The following is an 18,561-nucleotide window of genomic DNA, read 5'->3' as shown; positions in this document are numbered from 1 at the left end:
ATCGTGACGGGGCGGCCGGACGCGCCTCGTTCGGCGCTCACCCGCCCGGGTTTACAACGACGACTTTGTTGTAAGGTCATTTGTGCGGAAAGGACGCGCCGGGAGGGCCGCTTCCTGCCGGGCGCTCGGTGTCGTGTTGGGCCGCGGCCGCGAGGGGGCGCTGCCGGCGCTCGCAGCGCGGAGCGGTGCGCGTTCTCGGTCGCCCTGGGGGCGGTACGGCCGCTTCCCCGTGCGAGCAGCGCCCGCCGTGCGGGGCCGGGCTTCGTCCTCGGGAGAAGGGCTCTTCTGTCCTTTGTTCCCGGGGGGCACCGCCGGGGAGCGCACCGAGCCCGGGCCGCGCGGGCACCTGCCGGGAACGCGGCGAGCCCTCCCCCGCCCCGCCCCGCGCCGCCCCTCCGGCCGCCCCGCCCCGCGCCGCCACCGCCCCGCGTCTCTCCGCCGGGCAGCGCCGAGCCGAGCGGCCCTCGGAGCACATGGGCCGCGCCCCGCCGGCCTGAGCCGCACACAAAAGGCGCGCGGGCGCCGAGGGGCAGAGCCGCCCATGCTCCGCGCGCAGCCCCCGCGGCGGCGGCCCGGGCCCGGGCCATGAGGGCGGCGTAGCTCGGGATGGCGGGCGGCGGGGCGCGGCGTGAGGGCGCCCCCTGCCGGGCGGGCGGAGCGCTCGTGGCGGCCGTGCTGCTGGCGCTGCTGGGGGCGGCGGGCGGAGAGCTGAACGCCGAGGTGAGAGCGGGGCCCGGAGGGAGGGAGCGGGGAGCGGAGCTCCGCACGGCCCCCGGGGGTCGGGATCCCGGGTGTAGGCCGAGGGGCCGCGCGGAGCCGTGGGTCCGGTCCCCGCCCGCTGATCGCCGCGTGCCCGCAGGCATGGCTGCGGCTGTACGGGTACCTGCCGCCGGGCAGCCGGCAGATGTCCACCATGCGCTCCGCCCAGATCCTCTCCTCGGCCCTCTCCGAGATGCAGAAGTTCTACGGGATCCCCGTCACCGGCGTGCTGGACGAGGAGACCAAAATGTGAGCTTGCCCCCCCCCCCCCCTTTGCTCTGCTCTGCCCCCCCCGGCCCTTCTCCTCCCGCAGCGGGGTCTCTCCCGGACGCGCGGGGCCCCTTTCTTTCCCGGCGCGGTGGATGTGCTCTGTCACTGCCCGGGAGCGCGGCCCCCCCAACCCCCCAACCCCAGGAGCCGCGCCTTCCTTCCCTCGCCGCCCCCCTCCGGCTGCCGTGACCCCCCACCGCCCTCCTCCAGGTGGATGAAGCGGCCCCGCTGCGGTGTCCCGGATCAGTTCGGGGTGCGGATGAAGTCCAACATGCGGCGGAAGCGGTACGCGCTGACCGGACGGCGCTGGAGCCAGAGCCACCTCACCTTCAGGTACGCCGGCATTCCCTGCCCTGGGGCACGCATCCTGCGGGCGCTGCCCTGAGCCAGCGCCGCTGTGTGCCCGCAGCATCCAGAACTACACGGAGAAGCTGGGCCGCTACCACTCGTACGAGGCCATCCGGCAGGCGTTCCGCGTGTGGGAGCAGGCCACGCCGCTGGCCTTCCAGGAGGTGCCCTACGAAGACATCCGCCAGAAGCGGAAGAAAGAGGCTGACATCATGGTGCTCTTTGCCTCTGGTTTCCACGGGGACAGCTCCCCTTTCGACGGCGTCGGGGGGTTCTTGGCTCACGCTTATTTCCCTGGCCCAGGGATGGGGGGGGACACACACTTTGACTCGGATGAGCCCTGGACGCTGGAAAACACGGATGTGTCGGGTGAGCTGGGGCACAGGGCTGGGCTGAGTGGTGCTGGGGGCAGCCTGGGGGCTGCATTGCGTCTCTGGCACCTGGAGGGCACGGCACAGGGCAGGGGTGCTGGGAGAACAGATTCTCTGAGGGCAGGGTAGATGACTCCTTGCAGAGCATCCTTGTCACGGGGTGTTGGGGCAAGGGGGCCCCCTGTGCCAGGTGCTGTGCTGACGGTGCCTTTCCCCATAGGGAATAACCTCTTCCTGGTGGCTGTGCACGAGCTGGGGCACTCACTGGGCCTGGAGCACTCTAGCAACCCCAGTGCTATCATGGCCCCCTTCTACCAGTGGATGGACACAGAGAACTTCCAGCTCCCTGAGGATGACCTGAAGGGCATCCAGCAGCTGTACGGTGAGGAGCTGCGCTGGGACGCGGGCTGGCAGGGGGATGTGGGTGCTCCACCTGCCCTGGGGCTGTGTGCTGGATCTCAGAGCCTCTGAATGGGGAGGAGAGGCACTGTGGGTCCGCAGGCTCCATCCGCCCTCTCTTGCTCTGTGCAGGTACCGCGGATGGACACCCTCAGCCCACCAATCCCTTGCCCACCGTGACACCTCGGAGACCTGGCAGGCCGGACCACAGACCCCCCAAGCCACCTCCACCAGGGAAACCAGAGCGGCCCCCAAAACCCGGCAACCCAGACCGACCCGACCAGTACGGCCCCGACATCTGTGACGGAAACTTCGACACGGTGGCGGTGCTGCGGGGGGAGATGTTTGTATTCAAGGTACCAACCGGGTCACCTCCCCCCCTCCCCTCTGAGCCCACGTCCACTCCAAGGCCTCTGGGTGGGAGGGGTACCCCAGCACTTGGCCTGTCCCCAGGGCTCTGTCCCTGTGTGTCCCCATGCTGTGCTGATGCTTTGCTTCCCACCAGGGCAAGTGGTTCTGGCGGGTCCGGCACAATCGGGTGCTGGACAACTACCCCATGCCCATCGGGCACTTCTGGCGGGGACTGCCTGGGGACATCGACGCTGCCTACGAGAGGCACGACGGGAGATTTGTCTTCTTTAAGGGTGAGCGGGGCAGCTGGAGCTGGGGGGCAGGGATGGAGCAAGGGGTTGCACAGCTGGGCAACGCAGCCTCACCTGTGTTCTCCATTTCTTCCCATTCAGGCAACCGGTACTGGCTCTTCCGTGAAGCCAACCTGGAAGCTGGGTACCCCCAGCCCCTGTCCACCTACGGGCAGGGCATCCCCTACGACAGCATCGACACTGCAGTGTGGTGGGAGCCCACAGGGCACACCTTCTTCTTCCGTGGGGACAGGTGAGCGCTTCTGTTCTCCAGTCTGGAGTGGGGGCTGTGTGGGGTGAGTGCAGGTGGGATGATGAGCTGTTGGCAAATGGCTTTCTGGGTCGAGGGCTGACAGAAGAGCTGGGGCACCCTGTGCTGCCTGCAGCTGTCTGGGGGGCAGCACGTCTGTGCTCCCCTGCTCACGGTGTCCTGCTGCCTTCTATAGATACTGGCGCTTCAATGAGGACACGCGCTCGGTGGACCCCGGCTACCCCAAGCCCATCTCGGTGTGGGCGGGCATCCCCCCCTCGCCCAAGGGTGCCTTCCTCAGCTCAGATGCCTGTAAGTAGAGGAAAGGGATGGGCAGGAGGGGCGGGGGAAGGAGTTGCAGTCACCCTGCTGGCAGCTGCATGTGGCCAGAGGGTCTCAGTGGGGTGCTGCAGGACATGATGGAGGCAAAGTCCACCATTCTCTGCACTTCCTGCTCTCTATCGCGTGGGAGCTGTGCCTGGCTGCAGCCACTCACCCCTTGCCCTCTTCTCTCCCCCCCCTTCCTTCTCCCCAGCCTCCACTTACTTCTACAGAGGCACAAAGTACTGGAAGTTTGACAATGAGCGGCTCAGGACAGAGCCAGGCTATCCCAAATCCATCCTGCGGGACTTCATGGGCTGCCATGTGGAGCTGGTCCCAGAGCCCAGCCCACCACGCTGGCCCGACGTGGACCGACCGCCCTTCAACCCCGACGGCGACGAGACCCCACGGGATGATGGCGATGAGGAGGAGGAGGAGGAGGAAGACGAGGAGGATTACGGCGAGGATGGCCGTGAGAAAGGCGGTGATGTGGACGTGGTGGTGCAGATCGATGAGTACACGCGCACCATGAGCGTGGTGATGGTGCTGGTGCTGCTGGTGCTGCTGCTCTGCATCCTCGGCCTCATCTATGTCATCGTGCAGATGCAGAGGAAGGGCACACCCCGAATGCTCTTGTACTGCAAGCGCTCCTTGCAGGAGTGGGTCTGACCCCCACCTTCCTTCCCCCCCTCCCCACCACCATGGTGCTAACGATGAGCCCGCCCCACCCCACCCTCCCCAGCGGCATATTTATACGCAGAGGTTGGTCCCGTTCCCCTCGGTCCCCGCACACGCTGCTGCTCTCTGGTGCAGCTCCAGAAAGGAGGGACGGCTGCAGGTGCCCTTCCATCTCTTGGCACCCCCCCATCGCCTTGTTCTGCATGCCCCAGCCCGGCTGCATTCTTCGGTGTGAATCCAGCTGCTGAACTGTGGACACTTGTGCGTGCAGGGCAGAGGGGTTCTGTGCTGCCCACCCATGCCCACAGCAGGCAGACGTGGAGCTGTGGGCACCTGGAGCGCGAGGCAAGTGGGGGCTGAGCGTGGCTGGGGCGGGACAGTGCAGGCAGGAGATGGGAGTGCGTAGCAGTGGTGCTGAGCTTGCAAACCCCAAGGCAGGCGTGGGGCCGAGCCCCCTCCCCACACCCCCACACGGCCTTTGGTTGACGTTGGGTGTGACGCTGCATCCAGACCCCCTGCTCAGCTCAGCCCCCTCTTCCCGCTTTGGCTGCCACAGCCGAAGCCCTCCAGGAGCGCGTTTCCCTTCGCAGTGTTGCCCCCCCAGCCCCGCGGGCAGGGCAGCGGGCACGGGCGCCTTGTGCTTACATTAAACGGGTCGGGTGCGTGGAGCTGTGGTGCCATCCTTCCTGCAGGGATGGGGCTGGCTGCTTTTGTACAGCTGGGATAACGGATGCATACCCAACATGCGTCCCTGGGGCGGGGGGGTGGGGTGGGGATGTAGAGGGAGCTCCGCTGCATGACTGGGATGGGGGGGGTGGGGGGATTGGGGCCACTGCCCCCGGGCTGCCATTGTGGGGGGTCAGCGGAGGCAGCCCGGCGGCAGCAGCAGACAGAGCCGCCTTTCAGGGGCTCCCGCGGGAACACAGCATGCCTTGTTCTGCACAGCAGCGTGCCGTGGTGGGGGCTGCGTGGTTCCCCGGCAGTGCCGGGGCCAGGCCCGGCTCCCTGCATGCTTCGCCCCCTGCCCCGTGCAGCACGGTTGCTGTCCTAGGGGAACAAGGCCTCCACTTGTCAGGGAAGGCGAAAGCTGGAGAAGCTGAGACCGCTACAGAGATGGGAGAAATACTCTTTGGGGCTGGGAGAGATTAGATCCAAAGGCAGGAAATTGGCTTTATCCAGGGAAAAAATGTTGCTCAGCCCACAGTGGGAAGGAAAGCTGGCAAGGTGGCAGATGTGGCTCTGCCAGCAAAGCCTAGGCACGAGTGGGGCAGCTCCAGTGGGGCTCAGCATCCCCGCGCTTCCCTGGCCTTGGGCACCTCTCAGTGGGGACATGGACCCCTCCGGCAGTGCTGCCAGCTCCTGGGAGCTGTGCTGCTGGGAAGGGCCCCGCCTCCCGTGCAGGCTGCCACGGCCTGAGCGGATGCAGAGGCCATCAGCGTGACGTGCAGTGAGCGTGGGGGGGGGATGGCTGGCGCAGGGCCGAGTTCCCGCAGGGACGAGGGCGGAAACAGCCTGGCCTGACCCTATGGAGCGTGGGGGTCCGGGCTGCCCCGTGGGAAGCAGACCCTAACCCTTATCCTCTTCTCACCTTGTACCTGCAGGAGCTCTCCGTCCTGCCCCAGCAGGATGGGACCAGGATCAGTGGAGCAGGCACTGTCTCTGACCTGCTCCGCCCGCTGCCCCCAACCCTGCCAACCCCAGAGGGAAGGGAACCCCCTCCCCAGTTTAGAGGGGATCGTGCCACGGTGCCTGACAAGGTCCCCCACCTTCCTGTGCCTGGGGCCACTGGCACAGTGCAGAAGACAGAGCTGCAGCCAATTCCCAGCACTGAGTTACCCCACGCTTCCATACCTCTCATTAAAAGAGAGGTGCCAGTGCTCACCTCACTTCCCAGGGCTGCCAAGCAGCACTAGGGAGCCCCGTGGGGGGGACACCCCCCATCCCTGCCTGCTGGAGCCGGGCAGGGCCACCCGAGCACGTGCTCCCTTGGAACTCAGCACGGCACTGGGGACAAAGAAACACCGGGAGAAGTGCCCCAGGTGACCCCAGTGCCTCTATTCCCACCTGCCCGGCCCCGCTTGTGGGGTTTGTCCTCCATTTCCCCCATACAGGAGGGGTGCTGTGCTGGGAGGCAGTGATGGCAGCTCTCCGAGGCCGGGCTGCCTGATTTAGCTGTTATGGCTCTGGCCCAGGAAACTGAAACAAACAAACGAAGCAAACCCTGCAGCAGTTCCCTCGCAACCGAACGCGTTTCTCCCACCACTCTGGGGCCCGGTGCCAGAGCTGAGGACACCCCCAGGCTGAGCAGCCCCTGCAGGCAGCTCGTGTGCCCAGCCCGCGTGCCCCTGTGTGGTGGGACCCGAAGGGATGACCCCAGCCCCAAGGTGCGTGTGGCTGGGAGCTGCTGTGTTTCCCATGGCGGATGCCTTTCCCACAGCAGCTGTGTTTCCTCTCTCTCCTGAGTTGGGGTGCAGGGCAGCCACCAAAGCCTGGAGTCACCACGGAGCTGCCCGAGGATGCTTGTGGCATCTCTTTCTCGTGTCAGCATCTCACTGCTGCTTTGGGGCTGGGAGCAGCCTGGGGGAAGCAGGGTCCCGGCCGCCCCGCTCGCTCTGCAGGGATGTCACTGCCCACCCCCAGCTTTTCCCCGGATGCTGCAGCGGAGCTGGTGCCAGGAGCCTGGGGCCATCTGGAAACGCTCACTGACAGCAGCCGGGGTCCCCGCCAGAGACAAAGGCTTTGGCACAGTCCAGGCTCTTCGCTGCTGGCTCTGCGTGGCCTCCAGGCACTGCAGGGAGGGACCCCAGCAGGAGCCCTGCTCCTCACCCCTCCCAGCACCTCTCTGTGCCTGGGGAGCACACGTACTGCCAGGAGCCACCTCTCAGGCAGCCCCAGATTCCCAAAATAGGCTGGAGAGCACCCGGAGCTCAGCACCCTGTTGGGATGGGACTGCCAGCACCCCCTGCCCTGCTGTGCAGACCCAGGGCTGCCACGAAGCACAGCCCCAGCCATCCTGCACCCGCACCCCCTGCCACAACAGGGGCAGGACCAGAGCCTGTGGCTTCAAGGTAAAGGGCAAGGCCACGCTGCCCCTTCCCACATGCTGGAGGCCACCTTGGCAGCCACGGGGAAGGGATCAGTGCTGAGCCCAGGGGCAGCAGCAGCCGGCCCCACTCCTCACAGCACCCGGGGAAGGGTGAGGTATTAATAGCAGCAGCTGATAAGCAGAGCCCGCAGGGTGCTGAGAGCTGTGAGGCACAGAGGCAGCAGCACATGCAGGGAACCGAGAGCCTGTGCCCCTTCTCTCTGCCTCAGTTTCCCACACTATTCTAAGGGCAGCGAGCTCCTCCTGCAGGGAGGGCCCCAGCCACTGAACAGATCATCCTGCAGTGAGCTTCTCCTGGGGGTGATGCTAGCCCAGACTTGCTGCTTCCTGCTCAGCACTGCAACCCTGCTGTGCTACAGGCAGAAGGGGAGGAATATGGCCCACGTGCCCCACAGCAGGACCAGGAGGAGCCTCCACCCTCCTCTTCCTCCACAGGGCTGGGGCACAGACCCCTGCGAGCCATGGAGAGAGGACCTGGAAAGCCGAGAGGAAGCCAGAAAGGAAGAGCTTGGGCCAGGCCCCACCAAGCCCCAGTGACTGCCTGCCTCAAGGCTGGAGGAAATGTGCTGGGGAGGGACAGAAGGAAGAGCCATGAGGCCATGGGGCTCCTGAAAAGCAGCTTGCTGCAGCCATGGGAGGCATCAAACTCATTGCCTGCTGTCACATATATGGCTTTCCCCATCCTGTGCCAGGGGAAGCCCTCACCCCTTGGCACCATCCTCCCTCTGTACAGAAGTGGCCAAAGTCCTCAGCACGGTCCTTCACTTTTCCTGGGCAGTGGCCAATAGCAAAACTCAAAATAAACATTTCCCTCGCCTCCAGCACCACCCTCCCCAGGCTGGAAAACAGCTGCAGAGGATTAGCATCAGCCAGGAGGTGTAATCCCCCCATGGAGAGGGCAATGTTTAGCCCGTGACATCCAGGGAGATGAAGAAACAGAGGCAAAAAGGGCAAGAAGCTAAGCTTGGCTCAGATGTTAATTCCTGGATATCACATCCACGATTGGATCAGAGACAAACGAGACACTTCTCTGCAAGGGAAGGTGCTGGGAGGCACAGCACGGCCCACTGTGGTTCAGCACTGCTCCTGCTCACCCTGAGCACCTCTGCTCCCTCACTCAGCTCCCCAGACCTTGCTCTTGGGTGCAGTATCCCATGCATTTGTCATCCTTTAGCAGTCAAGACTGCAAGAGAAAGTTTTGCCTTTGATTTAGAAAGAAGGCTCTGGGTGCTCACATCTTGCTCAAAGGGCTCCCCCCTTGCAGGACCTTGCCCCAGCCAGTAGAAGGAGAAAAGCATGCAGAGGCGAGGAAAGCTCTTCTCTGGACCTCATCAGCGCCCGCTCCACCCCAGGTTGAAACTTTCTGAGGGCTCCCTGTGAAGAGATTCCTTTCTCTCCCACCATAAAACACAGCAAGGGTTCGGGCAGGAAGGAAGGAGCAGGCCACCCACAGAAAGGTGAAGGAGCAGGAGATAGTTCAGCAGCGCTCCCCACAGGATCCCCCTCCCCTCTGCCCACTCCCTGCACCGAGCTGGGGCTGCCTCACCACGCACACAGCAGCCATCCTGGGGTTGGCTCCTGGCTGAGGCTCTGTGCCCCTCCTGCTTCCATCCCTCCCACGTTGGGGCACACTGCATCCAGCTTGGTCAAAGCCGTATGCAAAGCTGCAAAACGCTGAGCCCTTCATCACAGGAGTTTTGCTAATGCATGTTGACTCTAGAAAGTGACTGCTGACACAGTTGCTGGGATATTCCGGCCCGTCTGTCAGCAGCATCTCCAGCAGGGAGTGCATCCCAACTTCACCTGCCTTCACGTCACTGAGATAGTTAAAGTTTCAATGGGAGAGCAGGATTAAAATAGAACAGTTTTAAACTGCACTCTGTAAACTCATCACCATCTGCCCGTACAGGAAAGAGCCAGTATCTGATGATGCTCCACTTTGTGCCGTGTGTAAACAGGAAGATTCCGTGTTTGGCTTCATCTTAAAAACTACACAGAGCCCACAGGGCTGTCAGGGTCTGGCAGAGAGCTGGCACAGCTCCCAGAGCCAGGCAGGAATTGGCAGCAGGGGCAGCCAGCTCAGGGACGCCTGCGTTAACACACAAAGGTCGCTCACCCAGCACCATCCCAAATCCCAAATCCCTGGTGGATGAGGAATGATGACCGGCGTGGGCCCAGAAGGGCTGGGAAAGGCAACTCCTGGAAATGTGCTCGTGAGCGAGGGCTTGTGGGAAGGGATGCTTCACTTGCCAGGGCGCTTCCTTTGGCAGCTGAGGCTGGCCTGCTCCCCCACGCCTGGCAAGCGCTGAAATCCTGTCAGGAGAGCCTGGCCACAGACTTCATTAAGGCCAATCCTTGGAACACGATGCAGTGTGACTCCACTTAACAAATCTCAAGCCCAGCCAAGCCTCGACAGACATCTGAGCAAGACGGATGGTGCCTTCCCGTGTGGGCTTCCTTGGAACCACCAAGCTATTCAGTTGCTACAGAAATCAGAAAGACCTTCTCCAGAAAGCCTCCTGCAAGTGCCACCCAGCACCAAGCAGCTGCACAGGGTCAGCAGTTCCCTTTCAAATCGCACCACCTTCAAGATGCACGCAAGGCCAGGGCACGGTAGGTGACACCAGAAGCAGCTGGAGAAGTGGGGGCTGAGGGTACATGGTCATTCCAAGTCTTCAAACAGAGAACGCGGGGCAGATTCAGGGCAGATGTCCCCCAGCACACTCTCCTCCAGGAGACACCAGCTTTGCTCCACCAGGGAGGGCTCGACCCCTGTGGTGGGCACGCACCCACCTGAGCAGCTGCTGGGGCCGGGCACCAACTTCTCGGAGCCTTTCCCCATGACTGGTGGAGGTTTGCAGCCTCCTCTCTGCACGCCATCCCACAACAAAGGCAAATTGGTTCTAGGCAGGGGAGGGCAGGCTCAGAACAGGAAAAGACTTCCGCTCCACTGCTTCACTTCTATTATGCTTCTTTGCTAAACGGCCTCTTTGATCCCCAGGGAAAGGGACAGTTTGGCAGTTGGAAGGCTATTGTGTGCTTTCTGCTATAAGTAGCTGCTAAAGGCTTGGCTGAGAGCAGGGGTTGTTTAGCAGCTATCAGAACTGTGCCAATGTAACAGGCAGGTAGGACCAATTTGTCACTGCTGGGAAAATGGCTTCAAGTAGGCAGGGAATGAAAAACCCATTTCCGTGTACCAGAAGAGAACAGCATGGGTTTTGTCACAGGTCAATTAACACCAGTTCATGAATTGGAACAAGCTGCAGCAGACAGACCCTGTCTCCTCTACTGAAACCTCACTGCTTTTCCTCTCTCCACATCACTGTTGTCCACATCCCTGCTGACCCTTAAAAAGCAAGGCTGACAATGTCAAATCCTAACATCTGGGTTCCTAAAGAAACCCCTCAGCACTTTCTGAAGTGCAAGCCTGTACGAGTGGGAGGACCCATCGAAAGAGGAAAATGACAGGAGCAGACTTACAAACAGTCAAATGTTTAATAACTTTCCAAGAATGAGTATTACATCCATATTTAGAGCGCATATAAAACAAGAGATGGAAAACAAGGAAAGAAAGATGAAATTGGTATCTTCAAGAGGGCACGCTTAATGCTGTAATTCCTGCCAAATCCTCTACATTCAGAGGGCCAGTGGCCACCTAGGGCAACACGAGATCAGGTACCATGTCACTTGCAGTGTGTAGGCTCAGCACTTTAGGAACAGTTAGTAGGAAAACTCTGACTCTGTAGGACTCACACACCAACAACATAGTCCCAGACCTGCTATGCGGTTAACCGTGTCCTGTCCAGAAGAGGGATACCAGATGAATCAAAGTTACCCTAGGCAAGGTGAGCTGACAGAAAACTTGGCCTCAGCACGGCTTTCTCTTTCACCTGCTTTTGTCGACCCCAAACATTTCTTGCGTCTCTTCTCAACACAGCGTTATTGCTGGACAGAGCAGGGAGAAGAAAGAAGACACTTACTAGACACACAGCATTCAGGCAGCACCAAGATCACCGTACTGGGAAGGCACTGAGAGTTCCCTGAACACCTCTACGAGGCCACTTCATCCCAAAAAGGCTGCGACGGATCCCTCGGAAGAGTCACCTTCTGTTAACACTGCCTTTCACCTCCCACCAAGATCAGGACCTCCCACCTCGGAGCCGTGAAACTGTACCCAGGAATATTCTCTGCTAAAACAAGGATCCACACCAGCTGACAAAGGTGTGGCTAGCTGTGAACAGCAAAGTCGCTGTGCTGAGTCACGGGCGTGAGATGCCAGGAGGCTGCTGCTCTGCCCAGTGCCCTCCAGCACAAATGGGAAGGGCGTGGGGAGCACAGCTCTCCCTGCTCATAGATAGGAGTGACAACTTCCATGTGCTTTGGCAGGAAAGCCACTCAGCAAGCCACCAGACAGACTGCTCACCCTGGAAAAAGAGAGGGTGCTCCCTGGCTGCAGGCCAAAGCTGGAGAGAACTCTGCTGCCAGAAGAAACTCTGGATTGTAAAGGTAGCAGGGAAAGGAGAAATGCTTGCCTGGCCCCACTGCTGCTGCCACCCTCCTTTCCCACAGCTGGCTCACCTTGGCCTTGTTCTGGACGGGCAGGTACAGCTTGAACTCAGCTGGGAGCTCATCCTCAGAGTACAGCCGGTCAGAGAAGTACACCCGTCGGATGCGACAGTTGGCGTGGATCTATGAGTCACAACAGAGAGTCAGCCCCTTTTTCCACTTGCTCTCACCACATCCATCTTCACCATCATGCAGCAGTATGGATTTCTCAGCTCAGCAGCCTCTCCAGCCTGCTCACTGCTGCTGGGAAGTGTCCCTCCTGCCCCAGCACCACCCTTTGCAGGTTTGGGGACAAGGTGCTGAGGCATGCCAGCTATTCTCCATTATCATAGAAACAAAGAACTAGCCAGTCAGCAAACACCCTTGTTTGTTTTGCAAAGAAGGAGACATCCTGGCTGCCCCACTCGAAGAGTTCTGGCCTGAGTCTTCTCAGGAGACCTAGTGAACCCTCTAAATCTAATGGGACATCACAGGAAAACACAGCTCTCTGCTTTCTTAGCTGCTCTCTCCATTGACATAGGCTGTCTCAAGAAAGCATGGCCAGCTTGGCCATGAGATTCTGGCATCTCTACAAAGCACAGACCCATCTAGTTGCTTAGTAGCAGAGTGTTCTTGGCTGTGAACCCTTCTCTACTCCTCCACTGGTATCAGCATCAGCCAAGAGGACGCCCAGCCTGTCACACTTGAAGCACTCCCTCTCTAGAGCTTCCTGACGTTGAGAATCACTGTCCAGGCTGCACTGCCTGTTACCAGCTGAAGGAGTTGCTCCAGTCTCCTCGTGGGTATGTGAGAAGCCTGACATTTCCCAGCTCAGCAGTTTGTTGATCTGAGGACAACCCCACGAGGCACTGCAGCAGTCACACTAAGGAACAGGCGCACTCAAAATAGCACGTGCCACTCAACACAGAAAATGTGAATTGCCAGCCTAAGAACCAAGCCACACATTCTCAGCAGGAAAAGGCACTGCAGAGGAAACAAATGGGGCTACGCTTGGATTCCTACTTTCCAGCAAGGCCGTCCCAACCAGCAGGAAGCCTGCCACGTTGGTTTCTGAGTGTAGGACGTGACTGCTCCTTTACCTGAACTCTCAGAGTCTCAATGTAATTTGTCCCGTAAGCCCTGCGCGTGAAGTCCGAGAGGTTGAACTGGATCTGGTTCCAGCCGTCGTCCAGCCGCATGGGCATGGTGCAGATGAAGGGCTTCACTCGTGTTGTGCTCTGGTAGTTACTCGCCCGGAAGCGCCGGCGTACGTTCTTGTCATCAAGCACCTGGGGCAAGGAAGGCAGGCTGCAGACCCTGAGGTCAGCACCTCCAGCTCCCCAGCACAGCAGCTGTTCCAGACTCAGGCCCCTCCTTGCCTCCAAGAGGGTTTCTCTTACTCTCCCTCTTGCATTTTGTTGTTTTTAAAGACCCGCTTTCACAAACAGCTGTGACACATGTGAGCTGACACACGTGAGCTCACACTCTCCACACCGGTCTCTGGACCCTGTCCTCCTCACCTGCACTTCAAAAGTGAAGTACTTCTTCAGGTTCTTAATGATCATCACTAGGAAAGGCAGTTTGATGCCCAGGGTCTTCTTTGGGTCAGCAGGGCACGTGATGTATGTGGTACTGAGGAAGACAGAAAAATGCTTTAGGATCTCAAGTGGCAGAAAGCACACAGTCCAAGTGTGTGCTTTCCAAGCCTTTCATCTGAGCTAATGCAAAAATAAGATCTCAGCAACCAGCAGGGCTCCCTGCATCAGGAGGGATGCATCAGACAAAGCTTCAGGGAGAACAAGCTTAAAGGCCCAAAGAAGGCATTTCAAATCATACTTTTCCCACCTAGGGCATGAAATACCTTCATGAATGCTGTTTCAAGGCTATGTCAGCACTGCTTCTTAATACAACTGAACAGGTAGAGTCCTCCAGAGCACGGCAGAAGGCCTGCGTGCTGTATATGGCTGGGAAGACAGAGGTCATGAGCCCTAAAAGCACACGTCATGTCTGGCAAGTTCTGTATCAACACATCTTGGGAGGAAGAGCAGTGCTGGCACAGCCTGTCCGCAGGAGAGGAGACTCCACTGCCCTTATAAGGAGCAGCCTGCTCCAAACCACACCGCAGCAGCGTGGCTGCAGGGATGCCAAGCCTGCAGCCAGAGGAGCCCACGTCTCCTCCTCCAGATGACGGGGACAACGTGGTTCAGTGAAGCACCATAAGCAATCCCCCTCATAAATCTCAATCCTGCCCTCCTGTCCGCTCTCAGAACAGCTGTCACGCGGGCAGAGCAGGCCTAAGGCAAGAAAGGAGCAGAAGGCCTTCTCCTACCTGACATTTGTTCCTTCAATCTCCAGCACCAGGGACTGGATGTCGTTATCGGTGATCCGCTTGATGTGGCCGTTGCGAACCTGGAAGAGAGGCGTGCAGAGAGCACTGCTGTTACTGGAGAGGGAAACAAGAGACACCCACAGCTCCATGGACAAGGGTAAAGAGACCCTGAGAGCATCGCCTACATTTACTTCGCTGCTATTGCTCCAGACATCTCTGCTTCCAAGACCTTAATCCTCACCCCAGAGTGCCAAGACTCCAAGCGAGTATCCGTGGCCGAGCACACCGCGCAGACTGAGAGCAAGACTTCCATTTATCCAAACAAACTCCTGTGAACAGGGGTGACTCAAGCTTCATGTAAGGCGCTCAAACAAACAAACACAAAGACGTCACAGCAAGAGCAATCCAGAGTGCGATAAGAGGTAACACCACGCCTGAGCAGCAGAGATGCAAGCAAAGGAAGCCACCAGGCAGCCACCAAGGGGTGTATGGCTCTGCTGCTGGGCACAGCAGGACCAGGGGGGAGCCTGGTTCATTCTCTTCTGTTACACAGCACACGAGCTCAAAGCCCAGGCCTGCTCTGAGAAGGGGCACAGACTCCCAGAGCTCAGGGCGGCCACGCAGCAACCAGGAGCCAACACAAATGCAGTTTTCTCCACAAGCAACATGGTCAAACCCCATGGTCTGAGGATTTATGTCTTTAATGAAGCAGCTCACATCCCATCAGATTTATCTCCATTTAAAAGGCACTTCTGCTAATTAAGCCTCCTGTTCTTCTCCAATGCTACATCAGCAAATTGCAATGCTCCTTCCCATTTCATAAATTCATTTCTTCAGCACCTATCACCGCCGCTGATATCCAGGATACTTTAAGCTCCCAAAGGGATGCTTCCAATCAGGAACTACAAAATGACTGACAAACTTAGCAGTTCGTTCTCAAGGTTCCTGTCTCCACAGGGTCCTACCTAGGCAATGCAGCAGAGGTTTGCAGGAAGGAAGACAAGAGCCCTGCCAGCAGCCCACCATGCTGCATGAAACCTCAGCCTCAGTCACTCAGCCACTGCTGGGAAGTGCTGGATGGCAGCCTGCCCAGCCAAACTGCCCTAGCTCTGCTACTTCCATAGAGCATTAACCTCAGAGAGAGGATCCTTGCAGGATAACCATATCCCTCCTTTGTATTACACGCAGCTCCCATGGCCTTATAAGTCACTTGGGAAAAAACCAACCACACAAGGTCTGCGTCACTTGGCTTCTGGTTTTTCCCCAGTGACATTTTTTTCCCCTCTCTCAAATTGTCAGCCCAGCAGAAGCTCCACGTGCCCAGCATAATACAGCTGGCATAAAGGAAATGAAAGCCAGGAGCCCACAGGGGCAGAGCACGACTTAATGCTGTGCAATCACCCTGCCCAGGCAGCAGCACTAACCAAGCCTCCATGGCAACGTTCACCATGGGCCACCCCTGGGCTCCTGGGAGAGCTCAGTAACAGAGCAGGAAGGTAAGCATGCCTGGAACTGACCGCTCAGCAGTGGCTCTATCTGCAACCAGGTCACCTTCCTCAGCCTGTGGAAGGCTTTCCTTCCCCAGATTACAGCACCAACGAAAAGAAGCAACTCGTCTTCCTCAGCAACATTAGGAAGTGGATGAAAGACATCAGAAAAGAGACTAGTGGAAAGCAGGCAGACAGAGGCCCTCCTCCCAGCCCTGCCCAGCACGGTGTAAGCTCCATGAGCTGCACCCTGCTGCAGATAACGCAGGCGGGCCCCGTGCTCGTCACCAGCTCCTGCAGGACAGACAGACAGACACTGCAAGGGTGACAGCAGCTTGAGGCTTAAGCCTAAGCAAGAGGTTTTCTGGAGCTGTAAGACAGGGCAGTGGCTGTCTCTGAAAACAGAATTCCTCCAAACCCCTCATGCCCTCTGAATTAAGCAGGAAACCGTCTGCTGTCTAAGGACGAACTGAAAAAGCCCATTTTACAGACGCATACCCCGAAGCCCCGAGGGGGAGGCAGCTTCACAGAGAATGATTTCTGAACAGCCGTTACTCCTTAAGGCTGCGGTTGCTGCTAGCAACGCTCCCATGTAACAAAGCCCAGAGGAGGGCGAGCCAGGGCGGCACGGTGCGAGGCCGACCTCTGGAGGCTCAATGCTGAATCGGTGCCGGCAACATAGTGCCAAAGAAACCCGGCTGGCATCACTGCTCACAGCAGGCCTGGGGATGCGCGGGGATGCAAGGTGCTATGGGAGCCCAGCGCTCGTCACGCTGCGGTGACCACACAGGGTGGTGGGGTGCGGCCAAGCACGGGGCCCTGCTGCTGCTTTCCTCATTCAGAAGCGAGTTGGGGGTGGGAAACAAGAGGGCAAAGTGGGAGCAGATGGGTCTTGGGCAGCTGCGGGTGCACGCAAGAGTTCTCCCAGACACACGTCCACGTAGCGCCGAGGGGCCTCGGTGGTGGGATACTGAGGGGCAGGGCAGGGCGAGGGCTCTGAGCAACCGCATGCAGGAGGCAAACAGAAGCGGGTCCCCCGGGCAGGGGGCACAGCCCTGCTCCCCGGCTCCGTGCCGGCGGCTGTCAGCGCTGCAGCACAGAGAAGGGGGAGGACACGGCTTCACCGTGCCCGAGGCTCCCACCGCAAACACAGCTGCGCATCCCCAAGAGCGCAGGCACCGCTTATCAGGGAACCGCGCAACGGGGGACGCCGGAAAGGGACCCACGGCACCTCCGGGCCCGAGCCGCGGCCCCGCACACGCGGCACCGCTCCTCCCGGCGCTGCCCTGCCCGCCCCCGCCCCGCCGCGCACCTTCTTGTCCCAGATCTGCAGCGGCTTGCTGCCGATGCTGTAGAGCACCGAGAGGAACCCGCTCTGGAACGTGTTCTTGAACATGGCGGCTGCGGGAGCGGCGCGCCGCCACCACGGCCGGCGGCGGAAGGACACAGCGGAGCAGCGCGCGGATCCGTCCGCGCCGCCGCCGCCGCAGCGCTTCCGGGTTTGGCGGCGCCGTCGCCGGGGAACTACTTTCCGCGCGGCGGATCTACTTCCGGGGGCGCTGCCATGGCAACGGCGCCGCGGGCTGGGCCTGGTGCTGCCCCGCAGCCCTCACCCGGGCTTGGCTGGGGCTGCGAGCGGTGCTTTCTGCCCAAATCCTCCCCGAATGCGAGTTTTAAAGAAATATAATACCCACTGTAGGAAAAATTCCTTCTCCAAAAAGAGCGGTGAGGCGGCGGCACAGCTGCCCGGGTTTGCCCCAGCTTGCAGAGGTGGCTGCTCCAAAAATAGCCGTGCACTAAAGCATTTCCTGCCTTCCGAGTTCCCAGCAATATGATGCCTTCAGCGGAACGACGGCTGCAGGAAACTCCTGAAATGTTGCTCCTCTGAAGTTTCACACGGCTGGATGCAGTTACTGGAGCCAAACATAGCAGCTCTCTTTAGCATCAGCAAGTCTGTGCTTGCCTTGGAGCACACGCTGTGTTCACAGCCTGGGAAACTGTAATACGGACCATCATCCTCTCAGCACAGCTCAGCACTGCGGAGCAGAGAGTCTCGTTGGTGCTGCACGTCCCAGGGACAGTGCCCAGACTGGAAAACCAGAATCAAAGTCAGTCGGTATCTCTGTGAGCCAAAAACATGGAAATGCACAGCAAAACGAGAGCAAAGCAATGACTGCTGCAAGGAGTGTGAGACCCTGGCCCTTGTCCAGATGGCGTCAGCCTTCTCCTGCAGCCTGGATTTTCCCACGGAAGCACAGCTGGGTGAAGAGGTGCTACAAATAAGGAACCAAAAAGGGAATTAGGAGGGAAATGCAGAGCCACAACACATGGGAAAGCAGAGTGTGAACGTAGCTCTGGGTGTTGAGGGGAACTGGGTGAAGACTGTCAAACGATCTGAGCCTCACATAGGTTGAACTTTTGAGTGCTGCAGGAGGAGGAGGAGGCAGAGAAAGCTGGGCAGCTGATAAAGAGAAGTGGGGCTGTGTACAGGAGGCAGTGCCAGCACATGCTGGAGATCTTTCTCATAAAAAGGCTCAGGTCAGTGCAGCACCAAGAGGTCGCATGCCAGCACCCTGACCCCAACACGAATTCAGCATGGAAAGGGATTTGATTTAGTAGTAGTTGGGTAGGGATAGTGATAGGAGGATGGTTGGACTAGATGATCTTGTAGGTCCTTTCCAACCTAATGTATCTATGAACCTATGAACAGCTTCTGTAACTGAGGCATAGAGGGAAAACCACATGGGCAGTGAAGGAGATGGGCAAATGAAGAGAAATGACCACATGTGGTCATACAGTCCAGTCAGAAGGTTTTAGACAAGAGCTTCAAGTGCCTCAGAGGTCAAGTTAACATCCACCTCTCAACACTGGCTTGGAAATGAAGGCTGCCTGCAGTGACAGGGGAAGGAGGAGAGTCTCAGCTCAGGGCAGAGAAAAAGAAGGGAGCTCCTGAAGTGCTGAAAGAGAGCCATGAGCAAGGCCTGTGTGTTGGAAGAAGCAGGAACCAGCATTAGCACCCAGCCTGCCACCTCCAGAAGAAAATGGGGGTCTAAGGAG

General features: G+C 59.3%; 3 protein-coding genes across 3 annotated transcripts in view; 1 reads left to right on the top strand and 2 right to left on the bottom strand.

The window, feature by feature from the left end:
- Positions 1-429: 429 nt before the first annotated feature.
- Positions 430-4,705, top strand: MMP15 (matrix metallopeptidase 15). Its single transcript, XM_065733319.1, has 10 exons — positions 430-720; positions 860-1,008; positions 1,240-1,362; positions 1,439-1,746; positions 1,969-2,130; positions 2,280-2,503; positions 2,653-2,791; positions 2,891-3,041; positions 3,235-3,350; positions 3,574-4,705. Exons 1-10 carry the CDS (start codon positions 607-609, stop codon positions 4,026-4,028), a joined length of 1,941 nt encoding a protein of 646 aa, XP_065589391.1. The 5' UTR covers positions 430-606; the 3' UTR covers positions 4,029-4,705.
- A 5,059-nt stretch (positions 4,706-9,764) lies between these two features.
- The window catches only part of PLA2G15 (phospholipase A2 group XV), a 345,808-nt gene continuing 337,011 nt past the window's right edge, over positions 9,765-18,561 (bottom strand). The window contains exon 7 of the mRNA XM_065733317.1: positions 9,765-9,776. The gene's annotated coding sequence lies outside the window, so the exon portion shown is untranslated. The remainder of the gene's footprint in view (positions 9,777-18,561) is intronic.
- On the bottom strand, positions 10,629-16,949 carry CFAP20 (cilia and flagella associated protein 20). Its single transcript, XM_065733292.1, has 6 exons — positions 16,817-16,949; positions 14,018-14,097; positions 13,209-13,320; positions 12,789-12,977; positions 11,722-11,832; positions 10,629-11,088 (listed from the first exon to the last, which is right to left on the bottom strand). Exons 1-6 carry the CDS (start codon positions 16,898-16,900, stop codon positions 11,083-11,085), a joined length of 582 nt encoding a protein of 193 aa, XP_065589364.1. The 5' UTR covers positions 16,901-16,949; the 3' UTR covers positions 10,629-11,082.

Source organism: Cyrtonyx montezumae, unplaced genomic scaffold (genome assembly GCF_038088225.1).
Source record: "Cyrtonyx montezumae isolate F1298 unplaced genomic scaffold, pur_monq_1.0 scaffold_17, whole genome shotgun sequence".
Taxonomy (NCBI): Eukaryota; Metazoa; Chordata; class Aves; order Galliformes; family Odontophoridae; genus Cyrtonyx; species Cyrtonyx montezumae.
This window is presented reverse-complemented; position numbering and strand designations above follow the sequence as displayed.

Bases quoted from the DNA above. Each gene is read 5' to 3' on its own strand.
- MMP15 (XM_065733319.1), top strand. From the start codon at position 607: ATGGCGGGCGGCGGGGCGCGGCGTGAGGGCGCCCCCTGCCGGGCGGGC. The intron at 1,363-1,438 runs GTACGCCGGCAT...GTGTGCCCGCAG, and splicing joins CAGAGCCACCTCACCTTCAG to CATCCAGAACTACACGGAGA. The intron at 2,792-2,890 runs GTGAGCGGGGCA...CTTCCCATTCAG, and splicing joins GAGATTTGTCTTCTTTAAGG to GCAACCGGTACTGGCTCTTC.
- CFAP20 (XM_065733292.1), bottom strand. From the start codon at position 16,900: ATGTTCAAGAACACGTTCCAGAGCGGGTTCCTCTCGGTGCTCTACAGC. The intron at 13,321-14,017 runs GTAGGAGAAGGC...TGTCTTCCTCAG, and splicing joins ATTGAAGGAACAAATGTCAG to TACCACATACATCACGTGCC. The intron at 11,833-12,788 runs GTAAAGGAGCAG...TGTGACTCATAG, and splicing joins TTGAGACTCTGAGAGTTCAG to ATCCACGCCAACTGTCGCAT.